This window comes from Amyelois transitella, chromosome 21 (assembly GCF_032362555.1).
Source record: "Amyelois transitella isolate CPQ chromosome 21, ilAmyTran1.1, whole genome shotgun sequence".
Lineage (NCBI taxonomy): Eukaryota > Metazoa > Arthropoda > Insecta > Lepidoptera > Pyralidae > Amyelois > Amyelois transitella.
In genome coordinates, this window is record NC_083524.1 from 554,516 (window position 1) to 578,476 (window position 23,961).

The 23,961-nt window shown below is 35.7% G+C and overlaps 1 protein-coding gene across 3 annotated transcripts in view; it reads left to right on the plus strand.

Moving 5' to 3' along the window:
- LOC106140036 (phospholipid-transporting ATPase ABCA1) overlaps positions 1 to 23,961 on the plus strand; it is a 262,166-nt gene that overhangs the window by 191,296 nt on the left and 46,909 nt on the right. Inside the window, exons 1-18 of one of the 3 annotated variants that reach the window (XM_060950387.1) lie at positions 9,058 to 9,296; positions 9,826 to 9,916; positions 10,175 to 10,304; positions 10,967 to 11,109; positions 11,509 to 11,636; positions 11,919 to 12,098; positions 12,390 to 12,556; positions 12,852 to 13,115; positions 13,585 to 13,837; positions 14,320 to 14,502; positions 16,040 to 16,272; positions 16,548 to 16,761; positions 17,219 to 17,401; positions 18,049 to 18,281; positions 18,872 to 19,017; positions 20,004 to 20,137; positions 20,747 to 20,932; positions 21,304 to 21,500. In XM_060950387.1, coding sequence (XP_060806370.1) covers positions 9,231 to 9,296; positions 9,826 to 9,916; positions 10,175 to 10,304; positions 10,967 to 11,109; positions 11,509 to 11,636; positions 11,919 to 12,098; positions 12,390 to 12,556; positions 12,852 to 13,115; positions 13,585 to 13,837; positions 14,320 to 14,502; positions 16,040 to 16,272; positions 16,548 to 16,761; positions 17,219 to 17,401; positions 18,049 to 18,281; positions 18,872 to 19,017; positions 20,004 to 20,137; positions 20,747 to 20,932; positions 21,304 to 21,500 — 3,131 coding nt within the window. In that variant the 5' untranslated portion in view covers positions 9,058 to 9,230. Of the gene's footprint in view, positions 1 to 9,057; positions 9,297 to 9,824; positions 9,917 to 10,174; positions 10,305 to 10,966; positions 11,110 to 11,508; positions 11,637 to 11,918; positions 12,099 to 12,389; positions 12,557 to 12,851; positions 13,116 to 13,584; positions 13,838 to 14,319; positions 14,503 to 16,039; positions 16,273 to 16,547; positions 16,762 to 17,218; positions 17,402 to 18,048; positions 18,282 to 18,871; positions 19,018 to 20,003; positions 20,138 to 20,746; positions 20,933 to 21,303; positions 21,501 to 23,961 lie in introns of those variants that run through there. The other 2 variants (XM_060950388.1, XM_060950389.1) reach the window with 2 other exon arrangements.

A 23,961-nucleotide genomic window follows, 5' to 3' on the forward strand; every position in this document is an offset into this window, starting at 1 on the left:
CTTAAGAAAAAGTTACTTAGAAATGCATAAGACCACTATTCCAATCAATGAGTACCTTAAGGTACTTTTAAAGAGTACCTACATAAGTTCTTGTACCATGTTATTTAAAATCTGAATCAAGGTAAGCAGGCAAGCCTCAGCTAAAACCAGATTGAACGTCGCTACCTTATCGACAGTATTATCTTGATAATGGCTAAAATTATAACTTAACATTTAGGGTTCCGATCCCGGGGAAATGGAAAAAAAATTATGCGACATGTGCCGTGTGGTTCCCGACACCAATAAAAAAGTATAGCATTTTCCCTTAATCGCCTTTACGACGTCCCTGGTAAAGAGAAATGACGTGGTGTCGGGAAACACGCGTACTCATTACTTAGTATAGCTCATCTAATAGTCTCCTTGTATTTTAATTTTTATGATCTTATTTATGTATCTAGATTTTTATTAAGACCTAGATTTATAGACAGGAAGCGAGTATACCATAAAGGATTAACACCTGCGACGGAAATAAAACCTATGAATTACAAATGCCATATTTGTACAAAAATCATATTTATCACGATATACTATATATATGTTTAGTATGACATATGTTTACGCCAGTTTATTTCATTATTTTATTATCATCATTATGATATACTAGAGGCCGCCCGCGACTTCCTCCGCATGGAAACCCTATCAATCCCGCGGGAACTCCGGGATAAAAAGTAGCCTATATGTTATCTGGGTCTTCAGCTACCTACATACCAAATTTTCAGTAGTTTTTGCGTGAAAGAGTAACAAACATTCATACTGACATACTCACAAACTTTCGCATTTATAATATTAGTAGGATTTTCTTATGTAGGTACACGTGTAGAAGACAAAGGTATTTCAAATTATATAAAAAATTGTGAGAGTATTCCGCTATTGTATATTTGATTAAGATACGTACATATAACCACGTCTTTATCCCTTATAGGGTAGACAGAGCCGACAGTGTCGGAAAAACTGAAAGGCCACGTTCAGCTGTATAGCTTAGTGATGTAATTAATATTCAATTTCATCATTAAGCCATACCAAGTTTAGTCGCATTTTACGACATCCGTGGGGAAAAGAGGAAGTGGTCCTATTCTAAACTGCCGATAATCGCACGGCCTAAATTTAATCTTAAATAACAATATTATATATTTAACCTATTTCAAAAATATAATAGATTATCGTTTTAATTAACAATTACATTTATACAATCATTCACTATTCATTTGATGGCCTCTATGGCGCAGCGGTAGTACGCTTGTCTGTGACACCGGAGGTGCCGGGTTCGAATCCCAGTCAGGGCATGATGTGAAAAGAACTTTTTCTGATTGGTTTGGGTCTTGGATGTTTATATTTATAAGTATTTGTTATAAAATATAGTATCGTTGAGTTAATATCTCGTTACACAAGTTTCGAACTTACTTCGAGGCTAACTCGATCTGTGTAATTTGTCCCGTATATATTTATTTATTTGATGTCCTCATCTGTATTTGAATCTCAATTCTATCATTAAGCCAAATAGCTGAACTTGGTCATTCAGTCTTTTCAAGACTGTTGGCTCTGTCTACCCCTCAAGGGATATAGACGTGACCGTATGTATGTATGTCCTCATCTGTTCGGACGCCTGTCAGCCGAAAATTGTTGCCGCTATTGTGACCCGCCGTTTCCGGTAGGCATAAATTTTTGAGAATCATTCGCTACTTTTTAATGACGAGGCATTATGACCATTTGTCGTGACCACCGAGGTGTGACCACGCGTGACTTCTGACCAGCAATCAAATGATCAATCTGCATTGACAAATTATTGCTTATGTTATGGTAAATAATTATATGTAGTGGGTGTTTATCATCATGAGTTTTTTATGTTTGCAAGATAAGTATGTAACATGCATGATATCAATAAGCTGAACGTGGCCTATCAGTCTTTTCAAGATTGCTGGCTCTGTCTACCCCGCAAGGGATGTAGACGTGGTTATATGTATGTAAAAGAAATGAAAGAAGAACTTTATGAATGCATTAATTTAATATTTATACGTATTTCTCTTAATACGTGTGGTTCCCGGCACCATTACAAAAAGAATAGAACCACTCCATCTCTTTCCCACGGATGTCGTAAAAGGCGACTAAGGGATAGGCTTATAAACTTGGGACTCCTCTTTTAGGCGATGGGCTAGCAACCTGTCACTATTTGAATCTCAATTCTATCATTAAGCCAAATAGCTGAACGTGGCCATTCAGTCTTTTCAAGACTGTTGGCTCTGTCTACCCCGCAAGGGATATAGACGTGACCATATGTATGAATGTATGTATTCTCTTAATACCTACGGGAAGGGAAATTTAAAGAACGTCTCTTAATTTGGACTATTTGATAATGTACTATAGAGCGACCGCGGCTTCGTCCGCGTAAAACGATAAATTTCTTAGTAGGCGTCTCCTAGTAACAATCTTCCTGCCAAATTTCATCTTTATCGTGATGAGTGAATGAATGTAAGATATATTTTACCGCCGAGCTTGCATGAAGAGAGTTATGAATGTGGATGAAGCGAAGGAAGTATGCAGAGATCGTGGCAAGTGGAAAGAGGTAGTCTCTGCCTACCTCTCCGGGAAAGAGGCGTGATTGTATGTATGTTTGTATGTTTTACTGATACACCGAACCTCCAAGTGTAATTACAAGTGCACAGTAGGTACAGAAAAGGTAATTTATAGTAATTTCGTGATTATTCGCAAATTATAGATCCAAAATGGCAGGTTTGTGTAACAAGCCATGAACAAGCCCCACGGCCGCCATTTTGTATTACAATGTAAGCATTACTTTAGATTTTGATTGACATACATAAATATATACATTACATTATATTACATTTGGCTCTGTCTACCCCGCAATGGGTATATACATGATTATATTTATGTATATATATCTACATAAATATAGTCACGTCTACATCCCTTGCGGGTAAGACAGAGCCAAGGTTGCTAGTCGACAAGAAGAATCCAGTTTATTAGCCGTTCCCTATGTCGCCTTTTCGAAGGTAGTTACCGGCGTTTTAGAATAGAACCACTCCATATCCTTCCCATGGATATCTAATAGTTTTTAAACCTATCTCTTATAGGCGACTAAGGGATGGTTCAGAAACTTGGTATACCTCTCATAGGCGATGGGCTAGCAACCTGTCACTATTTGTATCTCAATCCCATCATAAATACAGCTGAACGTAGCCTTTCAGTCTTTTCAAGACTGTTGGCATTGTCTACTCCGCAAGGGATATAAACGTGTATGTTTGTACTAAAAGAGGCAAGTGAAAACGTGTGTCCATTGGAAGCCCATTACATCTTGATTAGGGGCTATGCGTCCCCTGTAAAATTTCTCTAGATATACAAACATACATTCATAACAAACACCTCTTTCCCGAAGGGGTAGGCAGAGACCACATCTTTCCACTTGCCACGATCCCTGCATACTTCTTTCGCCTCATCCACATTCATTTCTCTAGTATACGCCCAAATTTTGTCATATCCTAGGAAGTCACCATATTGCGAAGTGCACATTTAGCGAAATGTCCCTTTTTTAGAAATGCACATTCTGCGTTATCAAAAACTAGCTGTGACCGCGACTTTGTCCGCGTGGAATGGTTATTTTGGGCATCATTGAAGCCCTCAAGGATGAATAATTTTCCCCGTTTTTTTTACATTTTCCATTATTTCTTTGCTCCTTATAGTTGCAGCGTGATGTTACTCGTATAATAGCCTAAAGCCTTCTTCGATAAATGGTCTATTCAACGCAAAAATAATTTTTCAATTCGAACCAGTAGTTCCTGAGATAAGCGCGTTGAAACAATTAATTCTAAAACTATTCGAAACACTAACAAGCTCTGTATGATATTTATGCGAAATTTACGTCACTGCATGCCATGGCCGTCATATTGCTAAAAGTCGCGTTTTGGCGGCATATTTGAATATTGCATTTTCTTTTTCGATTTTTTTATAAAATAGCTAAAATTAAGACAGAAAAGTGTTTTTTAGGGCTCCTTATAAACAAATAAATACCCTAAGATTGTTTTTAGAACTTTGTCATTGGATATTTTGCGAAGTGTATCATAACCAAACGAGAGCCGACATTAAACATACATTAGATGTTTGTTCAACACGTCTCCTCCTTGTTTATAAAACAACTAACGCCAAACTTTATTGAAATGATCATTGCGACCATAATGTTTTGGTTACGGTTTTGTTATAACTAGTTACAAATAGTGGTTGCCAATGTACTTACTTTACTTTTTTGACGACGGAATTATGGACTTTGTTTCTTAACAAAATTATAATTCGTTCATTTATATATTATAAAAGATAATATTGCAATTATACTTATAATTTAACTGTGCCGTGTGGTTCCCGGCACCAGTACAAAAAAGCATTGGACCAACCCATCTCTTTCACATGGATGTCGTAAAAAGCGACTAAGGGATAAGCTTACAAACTTGGAATTCTTATTTAGGCGATGGGCTTGCAACCTGTCACTATTTGCATCTCAATTCTAGGCCCTGTCTTCCCCGCAAGGGATATAGACGTGATCATATGTATGTATGTAGATACCCGAAGTAGACTAGCATCCATGAAAAATTTTAAGAATGCGGATGAAGCGAAAGAAAATATAGGGATCATGGGTAGTGAATAGATGTATAATATATGTAGATATAATCTCTGCCTACCCCTCCGGAAAAGAGGCGTGTGACTTTATGTATGTACCTATATGTTTAGTTAGTTATTTTAATTTAATCTTTTGTTACCTTGAATTTGTAACGAACAAGGTTACAAAAATCTACCGAAATGCTTCTTAGCTTAAGTCATTAATAAATTTGATGAAAAAATAAATGAGGAACATTTGTCCACATTGACCGTATATAGAAACCTTACTTTTTGTCAAAGTCAACTGACATCTTCTATAGTTTCGAAATAAGTAGATGCATTGAGAGGTATCCACTCTATCTCTTTCCTATGGATGTCGTAAAAGGCGACTGAGCCTTTTCCTTAGTTGCCTTATAAACATGGTTCATATTCAAATTCAAAAAATTATGGGACACTTCATATCACTTAATAATTGTCATATCTTTTGGCTTCACAACATTGGTTGACGTCAAATTAATAACTTAAAATTAAGTTACCTGCCGTTTCCAAAGCGTCAGTGCAGAAGAAGCGGTAACAAATTGCACTGCAGCATTTTCTTCAACAACGTCAACTTCACAACTAACCAAACTTATATGTTATGTTATTGAAAGGTATATTTTTTTTAAATCCTGGTTTCTGAATAAACATAGGTATCACGCCTGTATCATTGACGGGGTAGACAAAGATAATAGTCACAAGACTAAAAGGCAACAAGCAATTAGGTATAAAGACATAATTAAGATTAAGAAAAAGTGTCACGTAGCTAAAATCGCTTAAAAGAAACCCAAGATATAAGTTTTTCCCTTAATTGACTTTTACGTGAAATGAAGCCTCACAGCCGGCACGTCTTGATTTTTCCTCGCCACCATACCAGCAAAGAAGCTTACACTAGATAAATACACAAATTCCCTTAATCGCCTCTTACGATATCCACAAGATCTTTGGTCCTATTCTAAACAACAAGGCTCAGAGATTGTTTACAATTCCGTGTACGTAATAATTTCCGTAATTTGGAACAATGGCTAGTTCTCGTATTAGTCACAGTCATTATGCAAAATTAGGCCATTTCACACTTGTCTATTTTACATTTTACAACCAATCGCTTCATTTTTCTTTTAGATTTCGCTATTTTGGCCGTGTGGGTCCCGGCACTAATACAAAAAAGAATAAGACCACTCCATCTCTTTCCCATGGATGTCGTAAAAGGCGACTAAGGCATAGGCTTACAAACTTGGGATTCTTTTTTAGGCGATGGGCTAGCAACCTATCACTATTTGAATCTCAATTCTATCATTAAGCCCAATAGCTGAACGTGGCCATTCAGTCTTTTCAAGACTATTGGCTCTGCCTACCCCGCAAGGGATATAGACGTGACCAAATGTATGTATGTATTTTTTACAATTGTAGATTCGTTTATTTTAGGCGCCACTAACGCCAAAAAGTTGATAAAAAAATATTTAATTTTAATTTTTGCGTAATAAAAAAACGCGAATTCAAATTGTAAACACGGAAAAATATTAGCAGTTATATATAGGGACGTGTTTGAAATAACAAAAATCTTAATAAAAATAGCCACTATGACGATATAAGAGCGAAATAAGAATACAATGTAGTTAAGACAAGTAAGATCATATCATAACGATTGTTCTCGTAAGAACATCATAATGGACGATGCTATCTAAAAGAGAACCAAGATCAAGGCTATCATCTCTGATGTAGTAATAAGTGTTAGGTGACATTATTTCTGTTTGTTCGTTTATTACGTTAGAACTTTCATTACATATGTACAAACGTTCGTCTTAATTCCTTAAGGACTCAATGACCACATTTTGCTAAATGCCTTTATATTGTAACTTCTTAATAATTTTGTAACTTTAAAATGCGTGATGCGCAGAAAAGCATAGGTTCGAATCCCACCATGTACCAATGACTTTTAAAAACAGTTATGTACCTACATTTGTTTGATTACTAACTAACGCTTTTAGGGTGAGGGAAAACATCGTGAGGAAACCTGCACATTCAGGAAACTGGATGTGTAACCATGATCGATCCAATACGGGTTAGGTTAACCTGCAAATGTTCCTTAGGTCAGATAAACGCTTCATAAGCGGTCCATGGTCATGCAGGCATACCCCGAGCTCCTGTTCAGAATGGTGAGGATGCATACATACATACATACATAAAATCACGCCTCTTTACCGGAGGGGTAGGCAGAGACTAAAAGCAAGGAGGAAGAATATCTAACAATGGACCAATATGAAAAATCATTTGTATGTTCATACGTTATTTGCATACGTCAAGCTATTGTTATATAACAAAGCACTTTCCATTGAGAAGGTCGGTCAAAAATCATCAGGTTTTATGAGTCATTCCGCTTAATATTACTGTTTTAACTGGATTGCTAGTACAATAGACTTTTAATGAACATAATCTGAACATATAACTTCGGCTCACGTTTCCTTGATACTAAAGTATACCATTGTCACGTTTCGGTGGCATATTCATGTAGTTATTTTTGCATAGACATGGAAAATAACTTTATTGACTCCGAAAATATATGTATTTAACAAGTAGGTAAGTATTTTTGGAAATAAGAACCTAACTGAGTCATGGAACAGAATATAAACTACAATATCATCTGTGTAGCTGCACTAACTCTAACACTCTTTGAAAAGTTGTACCCGGAATCTGTTAAATACTTAGGTTGAATAAACAAATAAGTAGTTGTCTTATGCCTGGGCCATTAACCCGCGGGATAGTCGACTTCATGCCATCATCAAATCGTGTTATAATTCTACCAATAATCATTGATGATTTTTTTTAAACCATTTCAAAAAAGAAGGTGCTCAATTCGACTTTTTTTTAATATCCCCAAAAGCTGAATTTTCACCACCTTAAAATTTGATGATAAGTTGAAGAAGTAGGGGAAACACTTCAAATTTGAAAGGCATTGTTAATATAGTATTTAAGTACCTAAATAACATTATTTTTAGGATAATAAAATTTAAATTCTATTAAATTAAACACTTGCGTTACCGTGTGAATGACTGACAGACAACGAAATGCCCAAACCGCTGGGTCTAGAAACTTTAAATTTGGTTTTCATATGTGGTCTAGGGATGAACTAAGAGAGGATTTCCCGAAATTCCCACGGGAACGGAAAATAACGGGGTTTTTCGTTTAACGTTTTTTTTAAACTTTTACATCTGCGTCCTATGATAAAGATAACTAAAGATACTATGATACCTACTAACTACTACTAATTACCGTTGTATTATTGGCGTAAATAAATAAATAAATGATATCTGAAAATGTTATTTTAAAAAAAACATTTACTTATCATCTTAATATTTTTTATTATTCTATTGACATCAAAATTCTCCCATTTTCCGAAGAAACTATAAGAACCCGTCCTTCACGGATGTAATGAAATAATAACCAACTATATATATACATAATGGTCGTTCGTCCGTCCATACCGTTTTGTCATTTCCTGCAGGTCTGCGTCGAGCGTGACCACGACCTGTCATCTGCTATCATGCATGCTTCAAGATATGTGATGATTATTAAGATGACTATGTATAAGGCTATATACAACAATCATTTTATTTTATAATCATCAGTCATATAGCCAAACGGCTCCACCCACGTAAATTAAAAAAAATAATATAAAGTGTTTAGTTATTAGAATTGTATTAACCTCAACCTCTTTACCTCGTTTGCAAAGAAAAATAGATTATAACTGTCCACTTACAAAAAAAAATGTACTAACCTTTTTACCGCGCGTTTTTCGGTTTATTATTTATTCCGTGTTTAATTTGAGACCAAATTAATTAGTACCTAAGTATTTTTAATATTGATAAATTTCAGTAATTACATTAAAAATTTGACGCAGTTGAAATGTGAGCTTCGAAGTAAACATTGTGTTAGTTAAAAAAAATGGAATTAGAAATATCGATGTAAGAGTAATATGTGGAGTGAAAGACGATGTGGTGACCAAAATTGAAAAGGGTATGTTGAGATGGTTTGGACATGTCGAGAGAATAGATGAGGACAGATTTACGAAAGAAATTTATATTACATAACATATGGCAAAACTTACAGGCTTATAGGCTGATCTTATCGGAATTTTAAGGACCAAATTTCGAAAAATGGTAGACGTTAAAAGTACCCGTAATCGTCGAATATGCATGAATGCGGAGGAAACGGGAGAAGTATGCGTTGTAGCAAGTAGAAATAAATATAAACAGGACAAATTACACTGATTAACTTAGCCTCGAAGTAAGTTCGAGACTTGTGTTACGAGATACTAACTCAACAATATTATATTTTAAAATAAATACATATATACATATATAAAAACATTCAAGATCCAGGCCAATCAGAAAAAGTTCATTCTCGCTAGCAATAGACATCGAATTTGCAGTACAAAAGATTCCTCCGTCCCTTTTCTATAAAATAATCTTTTGACTTGCCTTGTACCTACTACAAAATCTCAATAAAAACATTTGTTTCAGTAATGCGGGGTGGGGGTGACGTTTGTTGTCGCGATGGCGCGCGCGCAGCAGCTGCGTTTGCTGCTATGGAAGGACTACCTCATACGGAAACGGAAACTGGTACGGAAATAAATTTGAGAATTCTATGTTCGATTTTTGTCACAATTGGCCATGATTACCCCGTCTAGATGTGATGTGTGTTTTGAAAGAGAAGACCAGAGATTGAAGATCCTGGATTGGGTGAGTGGTTTTTATTCCGAAGCGACTGCCAACCTTATCATATAAATTGCGAAAGTAAGTTTATTAGTTTGTCTGTTACCTCTTCACGAGTTATCTACTGAATTAATTTTCGTGAAATATTACGTACCTACATATAATTTAAGAGTCTGAAGAAAGACATATGGTACCTTTCGCTGGGTAAAAAATATTGTTCCCGTGGGATTAGAGAAAAACCTAGGTATATTATTTGTAGGCGGCGCTAAATTTGTCGCTTTTTGTAGATAGCGCTAAGTTCACGCTGGCAAAGCTGTGGGTATAAGCTAGTAAAAATTATATTGGATCAAGATCGCATCAAAAATGTTGTATCTGTTTATAGAAATCTATAAAAGTAAGTAAGCTTTTAAGGGTATCGTATTAATTTTTTTTTCAGATAACTCTTGTAGGGATAGCATGGGCTATAGCAGTCATGTCCAGCTTATACATAGTAAGAGTAAATGTAGATAATCAAGACTTCCCCACATGTAAGTATTAAAATACTTTTTTTTAAATATCTATGAATTACCTTTGGAATAAAAACCTTTTGAAATTAATTTAGTCATTCATAAATTCAGGTATCATAAGAAAAGCCTTCATAATTTTCATCTATTTATAGGTGCCCAAGTCGATACCTAGAGATGCGCAAACAAAGATACCTTAATAAACATCTGTCAATTTTACGAATTTGTTGGTGGTACCATTAACGTCTTTATTTAATAGCAAATTTTCTATCAATGTTTTAGGTTCATTTCCAGCTCGAGCGCTGCCCAGCTCTGGGCTACTAACGTTCCTGCAATCTTTCTTATGTGGTGTAAATAATGAATGCTCGCCGATGAATCAATTCGACGAAATACCCACTTACGAAGATTCCAAGTAAGCGTTTTAATGCATGTCCATTGTCTTCTTCGGTGGAATTTATAATTTCTCGATCGGTTATGTCAACAATTCCATCCAAATTCATTATTCGCAGGAAATTAGATAGATACTTTCGTCAAATATTGACGATATTCGATACAGAGGTGCCGGGTGGTTCCCGGCACCAGGACAAAAAATAATAGGACCACTCTATCTCTTTCCCATGGATGTCGTAAAAGGCGACTAAGGGATAGGCTAACAAACTTGGGATTCTTTTATTAGGCGATGGGCTAGCAACCTGTCACTATTTGAATCTCAATTCTGTCATTAAGCCAAATAGCTGAGCGTGGCCTATCAGTCTTTTCAAGACCGTAGGCTCTGTCTACCCCACAAGGGATATAGAGGTGACCATATGTATGTACATATGTTCGGTACAGAAAAGATTTTTAGTATGGCGTACCCCAAGGTTCACTACTAGCTGAGTCAGAGTCTCGAAATAATGCTTTGAACCCTCCAAATATGCAATAGCAAATACGGTAAGATGAGGGATAATAAACCTAGAAGTACTTAATTATGAAACCTCACCTTATTTGTAAATAAGATCAGGTTTTTCAAGGATGTATATCCTTGAAAAACCTGATTGTTGTTATATTTATTTTTCTACTTTTCTCTATTTTTAGATTAACCCAATTGCAGCGTAAGTTCTCACCGTTGATATACAACGAGACCGTCTTAGATGTGGCTGGAACAACGCCGGACGCATTGAAACTGCTCTCCACGTTGACCGACATCGTGGACCAACCAACCTTTGTTGATATCAGCAGTAAGCAACTTGCTTTTGAAAGGGTCGGATTTCGTTTCGAATTGTGAACATTTAAATTATTCCTTACGTTTATTTTCTTTGAAAGGAATTATAACAGAATGTTACCGATTGTGTTTAGACGATCCGATTTCAATACTTGTTAGAACTGTAATGAAAGAATGACAAACATAATAAAATAAATGATATATCTAGCATCTAGACATACATATTTTAATTACCAGATTTTCCCGTATCCATGGAAAATATAAGTAGCCTATGTTGACAATTTACAATTAATTCATACAAATTTTAAGTGTAACAAACATACCATAGACCTATAGACAGAAACACTGGTTTTTGCATTTAAAATAAGTTTAATAGTTTACTTTTATGGGTTCTAAGTGCCTAATCATTTTCCAGAAAATGGTTTACGTGTTAAGGACCTTTTCAAAAGTCCGGACAGAGTGAAAAGAACAATAGCTTCAGAGTTGCATCTTCCAAATGAAGTGACTGACGCGGTCATGTCGGCAGAAATCAGTTTCCAAGGTGTAAGTTTCAATCTATATTATTTGAATTATATAATCTTTAAAATTTGAATAAACCAATATGAATAATCAGATTTCAATCAATTTGATGATCAAAGTCTTGTTTCATATTAATTTAACAGTAACAATTTATAGGTATACTATAGAAATTTGTTTTATTATTGTCATCTTGGCTACTAAATCTTACTAAAACAAATCTTGTCCATTCTCTTACATTCAAAACAAATTCTTCCTAGTTTTATTTCAAACGTATCTTTGACTTTAACACAATTTATTATTTTACAGTTGCTTAAAGGAGGGTTAGACAGATGTAGCGCACAATTCCTATCAGACATTCTTACAATACAAGACAAAGAACAAGTGGATATTTTAGCAAAAAAGCTATGTTCTCTATCTGATGAGCAGTTGCAAAAGATAGCAATAAAACTCATGATGGAAGTGAATTTTGAGAAATACATTGTTATGGTAAGTGAAATTATAAATGTAATGAAAATATGAGTCCTGCTTTAAAAGGCCACCCTCAGGCTGATCTTAAGAGAAGTGAGGATATAACCAGAATTAATGTCAAAAGGAAGAATATTATTAATAGAAGTCCTTGACCCTGTGATAAATAAATAAATACAAAAATATGATAATTTTGAAATCAGTTTAAAAGTATACGGACAAAGAAATCTGCATTAATATTTACAGACTGTGTCTCTAATAAATATTGTTCTACTCTTTCCGTATATACATATTTCTTTTTATAATGTGCAGGTTGGCGACATGTACTATAAATTGTCTGGTGATAACAGCATCTCCCAGCTGGGTGCCACATTATCTGCGGTGATGCACATGACCAGAATCGAGAGCTTCTTACCTCCAGAACTAGTCAATTTGTTTCTGGGAACAGATGCTGAGTTCAGTTACTTCAATATGACTATGTAAGTTTTTAGATTATCTGATTGTTCTCATCATCCATCGTAAGTCGCGGTTATGGCCACACCTCTCTGGAGGAGCAAAGGGCATTACATGATTGTACTTAACACTGAAAATTACTGCTTCTCTCAGTCTCGCTCCCTCTCTCAGTCTTTGATCATTCCTAGAATCCTTAGCTGCTTAGTTTCAAGTTATGGGTCCACACATCTAGTAAAACATTTTGAATTCCTCTTATTTCTCTCAGAAACCTTTAACCAGTTCAAATCGAGAGTACCTAATACACGATAAAATCTTTTGCAGAATACCAAAGATAATCAAAACCTTTGAACCAACGTTCGGTGACACTGAAGTCTATAAAACACTTAACGATTTGTCCGAAGCACTAGTAACAGGAGTACGATATTTAAACAGAATAGTCAAACCAGCAACAAACAGTGCCATCGATGACCTCAGGGTTAAGGAAGATGGACCAATAAGTATTTTACCAGCTGCACAGCTTTTCAGAAATGCAATCACAGTATTTGAAGAGACTACGAATAATACTTCAGATGGAGTTTTTAATGTGTAAGCGTTGTTGATAGTATTGTTACCAAATTGTGTCGTTAAACCTTGTTTACATTCGCCTAGTTTGTGTCTGTTAATGTTGGTTTTAGATAATTGAATTTATATAAAAATACTAACCAATCAGAATGTGCCGTGTGGCACCAATACAAAAAAGAATAGGACCACTCCATCTCTTTCCCATGGATAGGCTTACAAACTTGGGATTATTTTTAGGCGATGGGTTAGCAACCTGTCCCTATTTGAATCTCAATACAATCATTGAGCCAAATAGCTAAACGTGGCCTATCAGTCTTTTCAAGACTGTTGGATCTGTCTACCCCGCAAGGGATATAGACGTGACCATATGTATGTATGCAGAATGAATAATTATTGAGTTCTGAATCTATTTCAACCATTACATGTCGCTTAATCATATTGCATTTGAGGAACACTCTCTTTATTAATCGTTTAAACTCATCTCTCATTCTAGGATAGGTCAAATAACCAAGTTCATATACAAGTTCCTACCAGACGATATCAAATTCGAAGTGTCATTTTACTCAACCTTGTTCGCAAAACTCATGGAAGGAGCTCTTAAAGTTATCGATATAAACACGCACATTCAGCAGATGGCCTATGACGTGTCCTTGAGGAACGCCGACGGTGTTAAAGTTTTGACAAGTCTGCCAGTTAATGTTGTGGGAAAAGGGTTCGATGCTTTGGCTGATGCTGAAAGGACACAGGTGGGTTATAAATCTTTATTAGTCAAATTACAATTTCAATTTTTGGAATAGAATAAACTTTATTGCCAAATTAAAGAACCACAATACCTTGCAAAGATTTTAAAGTAACTATGTTGATAAAATTTGGCGTCTTAAAAATCAACATTCTAAGTTTGATGATTTCGTTTATTCTTTGTACGACATTTTTGAACTTTTTAATGAATTTTGTGTTATACAAAATGTTGACACTGCCGATTCTTCATTTCAAGTAATGTAAAAAATGATAATTTTTAACAGTCTTCATTTAAAAAAAAGGTGGTTCTTAAGTTTAATGTGCATGTACGAGTATCTTTGTCCGTGAGTATCTCGCGTTTCACTTAACCGATTTTGATGAGGTTTTCAGAAATGTGTTCCACTAAGGAGGAAGTTTTAGAAATTTAACTGACTTCGATAGAAGGAAAAGTTTTAAGGAGGCTATTCTCTTTTTACAATTTTTTTTTCAGATCCTGACATCGAAACTGAATTTCCCAAATCAGATGTTTTGCGACAGCAGTAGGATCGCAGGGTTCTTCTGGATTTCAAAAAATGAAGCCGATGATTTGAAGAATATTTTGTGTACCAACGCGTGGAAAGCCTACATTAGCGATTTGATCAAATCATTTGGAATTTACGACGTCAAAGATAATGTGAGTACTATATGTGGCAGTCCAAGCATAAAGGTACCACTTGGGTGGTATTGAGTTAAGGCCATATTTGGATAGTTAAATAGTTGGTTGATCATATGGAATAAAAAAAAAATTAATCATAATAACATTTATAGGAATAAAAAATTTTCAAAGTTCACACTTACAAAAATCAAATTGTTGGGAAACAGGCATTGAAAGTTTAAGCTGTATTATCTAAAGATCTAGTTGTCAGTTACATAGATTATAATTTATTATTATAGAGCAATATGTTAAGTATAAAATGAATTAGTTAATGTTATGGAAACATTATCGAATAAAAAAATAGAAGCTTAAAACTAACTTTATAATAAGTTTAGTAAAAGAGCCCAGTTGAATACAATAAAATTTTTAACTGTAATAGCTAGAGATCTAGTTGTCAGTTACATAGATTCTTATTTATTACACCAAATAAACTGACTTTGAACCCTGTCAAAAAATATAATGGCCCTATCTGTTGAGAGCTATGTGGTAAATGAACTTGCTGAGCAAAATCAAAAGAGTATTTTTTTTTGACAAACTGCGCAAAGGTCAGTTTTCGGTTTCTGCACAACAACATTTGGGCAAAATGTTTCCCAGAGGTCGTACCAAGTACTCCCACCAACAGGAATATTATTCAGTGAAATTAGTGAATCACAATATGTTTTATAAACGTATGATTTGGTCATACTGCAAGGAAGTATTACTAGATCAGAATTATATCGGTGACCTGGTAGACGGCCAAGTAAAACTAAACCATTATCATTGGAGTACTGTTTTATATAATTAACTGCATCAGCTCTGGTTTGTAAATTATAATAATTGTAAGGAGCTTTTCGTGACTTATGGACATTTGGCGCGACACCGTTAGTCAAAAAATCTCTATTATAAAATATCGCTGTTGACAGTAGATGTCTTTGTGGTTGGTTAAACATCGACATTAGTTGTTATTTAACTCATTATCATTATAGAATTCAATTTCAATCATTCAATTTAAAGAGTGTTGATAACTGGTCCCTTTTCACTAAACATATAATTGCAATTTTCTCACGTTGTGTTCGTTATTTACAGACGATTATTATACGAAAATGTAGCCCATTGCATGTTGCATTAAAATCCATTAAAATCGCATTATGCCAATTTTCCACCTTTTTTCACAAAATCTCAAATATCTCGGAAACTAGAAAGTGCTCAGTGGGCCCTTTTCGCTTGGACGGCCACATATTAATCCTTACTAATGTTATAAATATGACAGTGGGTTTGTCCGCATTCACGTCAAAATCACTTTACCAATCTTCTTTACTTTCACTTAAAAAATAAGAAAAAAAAGGGAGAAGGAGTACCTACTTTTAAAGAGTTTCAAAGTTAAAATAAGTTTTTTTTTAACATAAGTTTGGAATATTATTTTATTATTTTAAAGTTGTAACTTGAATAACATTGTACACACAAAATAATTGAAATACAGGTCATCAGAAGATCTTAATAAAAGCTTATTATGAATTCAATTAACAATTATTTACAGATAAATATAATGGCTTCATTGGTCATTCAAAGAACTTTGGGCAAGGACGTAACTGACCAGTTGTATTCACTAGAAAGAACGTTTGATGTGATAAAGAACTTTACAAATGCACTGAGTAAAATTCACGAAGTGGAGAAACCCGAAGTTGAATGGCTCAAACTGTTCAATGTAACTGAAGATTCAGAATTTATGAAAGTCGTCAAAGCGAAAGGACATCTTGGAAAGCAAATGTTGTAAGTACCCTCATTTGTGTTCCACCATTTGATATTTTGGCCGAAATTATAGGTAATGTTTTAAACATACATATAGTCACGTCTATATCCCTTGCGGGGTAGACAGAGCTAACAATCTTGAAAAAGGTCAGCTATTTGGCTTGATGATAGAATTGAGATTCAAATAGTGACAGGTTGTGCTAGCCCATCGCCTAAAAGAAGATTCTCAAGTTTATAAACCTAACCATTAGTCGCCTTAAACGACACGTTTTAAAGATTTTACTAATAAATTTCAGAATAACAGTCCACGGTGCTCTAGCTAAAGAGGTAGTTAAGCAGAATCCATTGCTTGAGTACAAAATATCTCCGACCTTGATAGACATCACCACAATTGTAGGAGCCATCAATGAACAACTTGGACTAATGCCACCAGAGTTGATAGTGAAATTGAAGAAACAGTATCCTGATATCCTGCAGACAATGTTATTGACCATGCTTAGTGAAGAGAAGGTAAAGTCTCCTGTACCCGTAGTACCTATATATTATATATGTGATAAACTATCGCTGTCCCGTTTTACGTCATAATTAAATGCAAAACAGCTATAGTTTATAAAAACAAGGGCTGCTTAAGCAATCAAAAACAACTAGCCAACAAGAAATATTATTTGTAAACATACATATACATATAGTCACGTCTATATCCACCGCGGGGTAGACAGAGCCAACAGTCATCAAAAGACTGTAACGCCACGCTCAGCTGTTTGGCTTAATGATAAAATTGAGATTCAAAAATTGACAGGTTTCTAGCCCATCGCCTGAAAGGAATCCCAAATTTATAAACCTATCCCTTAGTTGCCTTTTACGACATCCATGGGAAAGTGATGGAGTGATCCTATTCTTTTTTCTATTAGTGCCCTGAACCACACGGCACATGTTTTCTTAATAATTATTATTTTCTTTGTCACAGACCTACAAATGCCTTTCAACGTCATCTAACGACATCGTGTGCAGCAATAACAGAACCTTAGCTTCTGCATCATCATACTTGGAGTTCCCTGCAACTGCTGAAGACGATCTCGTTTCAACACTTTGCGACACATCCGAAGTCATTGAGAATGGTTTGAAAGCCGACTCTATAATTGCTAAGGCTGTAAGTGTTTAACATTCATACATAAAATCACGCTTTTTCCCGGCAGGGTAGACAGAGACTACATCTTTCCTACGTTGGCCCTTATCACTATAGGTGATGATAAACGTCTTGCCGTGGATAATATACAGAAGACAATCCTCACATTACTAGATTTCCGGCCAGGGCATGATGAGAAAAGAACTTTTTTCTGATTGGTCTGGGTCTTGGATGTTTATCTTTATAAGTATCACTACATAGTATAAAACAAAGTCGCTATTTTAGTCTGTTTGGCTGTATGCTTAAATCTTTAAAATTACTCAACGGATTTTGATGCGGTTTTTTGTAACAGGTAGAGTGATTCAAGAGGAAGGTTTTTATGTATAATTAATAACATTTATAATTATGCACCCGTGCGAAGCCGGGGCGGGTCGCTAGTTTATCATAAAATATAGTATCGTTGAGTTAGTATCTCGTAACACAAGTCTCGAACTTACTTCGAGGCTAACTCAATCTGTGTAATTTGTCCCGTATATATTACACATATTTAATACATTTATATTTCTTTCAGTCTTGTTTTTGTAAGAAGCTTGTGAAACTAAAACTTAACCCCAAATATCGCAGTTCTTCTACACATTCGTTCATTCATTATGTTGTGACCTTCGTTCCAGATAGTCAAAGTATCAAATTCGTCCCACAGTCCATTAGAAATGATAAACTGGACCAAACTGATAAACAATGTGAAGGGTTTATACATGAAACTGAATACAGACTTGCCATACCTTTTCGAATACAAAACATATGGCATGAATGAGGAGGTACAATCTCGAGTTATGCAATTAATGGAGGCGGCTAAAGAGTTCTGGTTCAATTTAAGTCACATCGACAGAAGTGTGCATTTAAGGTGATATTATAATTATACAACACAACAATAACATAACATAAAATCACGCCTTTTTCCCGGAGGGGTAGGCAGAGACTACATCTTTCCACTTGCCACGATCTCTGCATACTTCTTTCCTAATACAATAATAATTAATTATTTTTTGTATAAATCTTTATAGGACAGCTATAACATAACACATGCTAAAATTTTACTATATCAATCAATAACTTCATTTAGTTTTGAAACTCTTATACTAGTGCATAGTTTTAGTTAACATTTTATTTAACATACATATAATCGCGTCTATATCCCTTACGAGGTAGACAGATACAACAGTCTTGAAAAGACTGATAGGCCACGTTCAGCTGTTTGGCTTAATGATAGAATTGAGATTCAAATAGTGACGGGTTGCTGGCCCATCGACTAAATAAAGAATCCCAAATTTATAAGCCTATCCCTTAGTCACCTTTTACGACATCCATGAGAACCAGATAGAGTGGTCCTATTCTTTTATTTTGTATTGGTGCCCGGAACCGCAGTATATTTTTATAGTACAATTGTAAGTACGTTAGATATTTTAACAGTATAATTTGAATTATTATTTCCAGTTTGAAGTTACTGTTTCGTCTCCTCGATTTGATGGACCACGAAATCTTCAACATTAGTGATAAAGTCTGGATCACAGTTAAACAGGTCCTCAGCGTGTCTACTGGACCATTTAATATCATCGCGGACATTATTGAAGACTTGAACGGTAAATTACCTAAGGTTACATACATACATATGGTCACGTCTATATCCCTTGCGGGGTAGACAGAGCCAACAGTCTTGAAAAGACAGAATGACCACGTTCAGCTATTTGGCTATTTTACCTAAGGTTATTAATTTTAAAAGCAAGTCTACACTTTGTACGGACGTATCTTGATCAAATTAAGGACGTCCTGGTAAAGGGTCAGGTCAAGAGTACCCGAAACCGCCGAGCTTGCATGAAGGGAGTTATGAATGTGGATGAAGCGAAGGAAGTACCTATGCAGAGATCGTGGCAAGTGGAAAAAGGTAGTCTCTGCCTACCCCTCCGGGAAAGAGGCGTGATTTTATCAATGTATGTATGTATGTTTACACTTTGAATTGAATTTGGAATGTTCAAGTTTAAATTTACCTTTTAGTAATTACAAAAACAAACAATTTTTCGATAAATTCTAGTTATAGTTATATTTCAAATTTTTTTTGTTAATGATATAATTTAGTGTTACTTTTAGTTATAAGTTTAGTTTTATTTAGTATAGTACTCGCAGAAAACCAGCGTCATGACTCTGCCATGACACATGCTGAGCGAGGGCCATTTTTGGTGCATGCATGTAATTTAAAATTCACTAATTCCAATTCATATTTTGTTATTGTACCAAATAAACGATTTTTCTTTCTTCCTTTCTTTATTTTGGTACCTGTAAGTACATATATACATACATATGGTCACGTCTATATCCCATGCGGGGTAGACAGAGCTCTTGAAGACTAAATGGCCACGTTCAGCTATTTGGCTCAATGATAGAATTGAGATTCAAATAGTGACAGGTTGCTAGCCCATCGCCTAAAAGAAGAATCCCAAGTTTATAAGCCTATCCGTTAGTCGCCTTTAACGACATCTATGGGAAAGAGATGGAGTGGTCCTATTCTTTTTTGTATTGGTGCCGGGAACCACACGGTACACATACCTGTAAGTATGTAATTAAATTTCAGCACTCATCAGCAACAAAGAAACGTATACATCAAAATTGCCGGGAAAGACCACAATGGCTCTGAGTGCTATTGTGCCAAACGTGCCACATTTGTTTGTGGACCTTGCCAACATCATTGTCAACGATGACACTGACGTGAGTATACTATATCGTGCTGACTGTTCTTGTTTTTTAAACTAGCTATGCCTGCGACTTCGTCCGAGTGGTATAGTTATTTTGGGCATCATTGAAGCCCTCAAGGATGAATAATTTCCCTGTTTTTTTCCACATTTTCCATTCTTTCTTTGCTTCTTATAGTTGAAGCATGATTTTATATAGCCTAAAGCCTTCCTCGATAAATGGTCTATTCAACGCAAAAATAATTTTTCAATTCGAACCAGTAGTTCCTGAGGTTAGCGCGTTCAAACAAACAAACAAACTCTTCAGCTTTATAATTGCTTTATAAATCTAGATAGTTTACGAACTTTATTAAACTTACGGGGTAGACAGAGCCAATATTCATCATAAGACTGAAAGGCCACGCTCAGCTGTTTGGCTCATTGATGGAATTGAGATTCAAATAGTGACAGGTTGCTAGCACGTCGCCTAAAATGAGAATCCCAAGTACAAAGAAACATATTATATAAATACATAATACCAATGTACCTATGTATTCCTTTTACATATAATTAAAAAATGTTAAGTTTGTTTGTAAACTCTTCATTGCACATAAAAAGAAATACATGTAACAAATGTTCTTTGCAGACAACACCAATTATCGCCCTAATGAACTCAAACCCACCTTGGCCATGTTCCACCATCAGTATCTCGGAACATTTGACCCTGAGCGACAATTCCAAGATGGCGGTGAAAGGAATGGAAACTCTGATCTGTCTGGATATGGAGTTACAACAAGAGTGGAAAGACTATATCGATGAAAATAGTCTTAATGTAAATATTTCAATCAACTGACTTAATATTGCTAACGCTGTTTTATTAGGGTCAATATTTGCTCCTAATAATTGCAGCGTGATGTTTTATAGCCTAAAGCCTTCCTCGATAAATGGTCTGTTCAACACTAATTGAATTTTTCAATTCGGTCCAGTAGTTCCTGAGATTAGCGCGTTCAAACAAACTCTTCAGCTTTATAATATTAGTATAAGTAATAATATTGTTTTTTTATTGGTTATGAATACTTTTAGAAAATACGAGTAGTATCACTTATTTTATACCATTGCTGTGTTATATCTGCAAGAGTAACCTTCAATTTTTTTCTATAACATAAATGAATTTGAAAGGTTTTCATCATTAATGTCACACAGGAATCCAGTCCACACATATTCCTGAAGTTCTCATCAGTGCTAGACTCCCTGATATCCGGTGTGAGCTCTCTACGTCTAATTCTGAGTGATGTCTTCAATGAGAACTCCACAGTCATCAACGGAGATATGAGTCTGATGGCCGCGTGGAAGTATGCCGTAGATACTATCAACGCTTCTGATAAGAATGTCACTTTTAGGTAAGTTCTTCAGATTATTAATTATAATTTTTTCAGTCTAAAATTTATTTAGTGGTTTCTGAATACATACATGTAGTCACGTCTGTATCCCTTGCGAGGTAGACAGACCCTTGACAAACTAAAAGGCCACGTTTAGCTGTGTGGCCTTATGATAGAGTTCAGATTCAAATAGTGACAGGTTGCTAGCCCGTTGACTAAAATTCCAAGTTTTTTTTTACGACATCCATGGTAAAGAGATGGAGCGGTCCTATTCTTTTTCTATTGGTGCCGGGAACCAAACTAAGGCTTATCAACTTTGGATTCTTCATTTAGGCGATGGGCTAGCAACCTGTCACTATTTGAATCTCAGTTCTATCATTAAGCCAAACAGCTGAACGTGGCCTTTCAGTTTGTCAAGTCTATTGGCTCTGTTTACCCGGCAGGGTGAACAGAGACATATAGACGTGATAATATGTATGTATGTTACCCCTCAAAAGTCCTACTGAGAAAACTTTACTCATTTCGACTGTTGACCATTTAATTAGATAATATGAACACCATTTACAGCAACAAATCACGCCTCTTTCCCGGAGGGGTAGGCAGAGACTACCTCTTTCCACTTGCCACAATCTCTGCATACTTCCTACGCTTCATCCACATTCATAACTCTCTTCATACAAGCTCGGCGGTTTCGGGTACTTTTGACCTGACCCCTTACCAGGACGTTCTTAATTTGATCAAGATACGTTCGTCTAGGTCTTCCCACTCCGACCTTTCCCTCCACACTCTCCTTGTATATCTGCTTAGTCAACCTGCTTTCATTCATCCTCTCCACATGACCGAACCATTTTAACATACAATACAATACAATACAAATTATCTTTATTGCCCATAAAAAATACATATGTAGAAGAAACATACATTATGAACATGTTGAGCAAAGGCGGACTTATCGCTAAGCAATCTCTTCCAGCCAACCTTTGGGTAGTGAAAGGTAAAATCCTGGAACCGGGTGGGCAGCATACATAAGAAATGTTAGTTAGTGTATAATAAATAAACTACACACATACATAAACTATAAATATAAACTTACACAGACTACATACATAATATTACACAAAATAAATAAATACATAATAATATACATACCTATATAAAAATAGATTGATTAAAATGAATATTACCATGAATAAAGTTAAGAAGAGAGATAGTACTTCTTCAAGTTCGTTCTAAAGGTACCTATTGTTTGTGAGGTGCGTATGTCAATGGGTAAAGCATTCCACAGACGAACGGCCTGAACTGTAAAGGATCTAGAGTAGGCTGCAGTCATATTAATGGGAGTATTGAGGCGAAGGGCAATTAGACTACGGGAAGTGTGACTGTTATTCTGATGGAAAAAGGTGAAGCGCTCTTTAAGGTACTGAGGAGTAGAAGGGATGAAAAGTACAGAAAAAAGCAGTGTGAGAATGTGATAATTGCGACGTAACCTGATTGGAAGCCACTTGAGTTGTGCACGGAAAGAGGAGATGTGGTCATATTTGCGTAAACCAAATATGAACCTGATACAGAAATTTTGAAGGCGCTCAAGTTTATTAAGTAGATCTTCAGAAAGATTGAGATAGCATGAATCAGCATAGTCAAGGACAGGCAGAAGTAAGGATTGGGCAAGTGAAATTTTAGTTGCAGTGGGTAAGAATTTTTTAGTCTTGTGAGTGATCTTGCTGATGCGAATATTTTCCTGCTAACTTCCGCCACTTGAGGGGACCATGAGAGCTGACGGTCAAAGAGAACACCTAAATTTTTGACTCTTTCGCTATAAACAATTTTTACTCCATTAAACGAAATGGGAGGGAGGGAAGACCAATCAATTCTTGAAATCTGCCACGGGGAGCCTATTATGATTGCTTGTGTTTTGGTGGGGTTAACAATTAGCCCGTGATCCCTGCTCCATTTGGATATATGAGACAAATCGCTATTAATTTTTCCGATGCCGTTTGATAGGTCACTTAAAGAAGAGTGGCAGTAAATTTGAAGGTCATCAGCATAGAGATGATAGGAAGTGCAGAGTTGAAACGAGATGGAGTTTATAAATAACGCAAATAAGAGAGGAGAGAGCACACCACCCTGAGGAACACCAGCCACGGTATGGCACCAAGAAGAAAACTCGTCCTCAATGCGCACCCGCTGGCGGCGTCCGCACAGATAAGATTGAAACCAGTTAATAGCTGAAGGAGATATGTTCAGTGATTGCATCAGACCTAAGAGAACGTCAAAGTCCACAGTATTGAAGGCATTACTGAAGTCCAGAAGAGCCAGGATTGTGACTTGTGAATTTTCAATGCCATATCGGATATCATCAGTGATTTTTACTAGAGCGGTAGTCGTACTATGTCCAGCCCTAAATCCGGATTGAAATGGGTTGAGGAGATTGTTTTTGACCAGGAAACTGTTAAGTTGTAATTGCACTAACCGCTCTAGCACT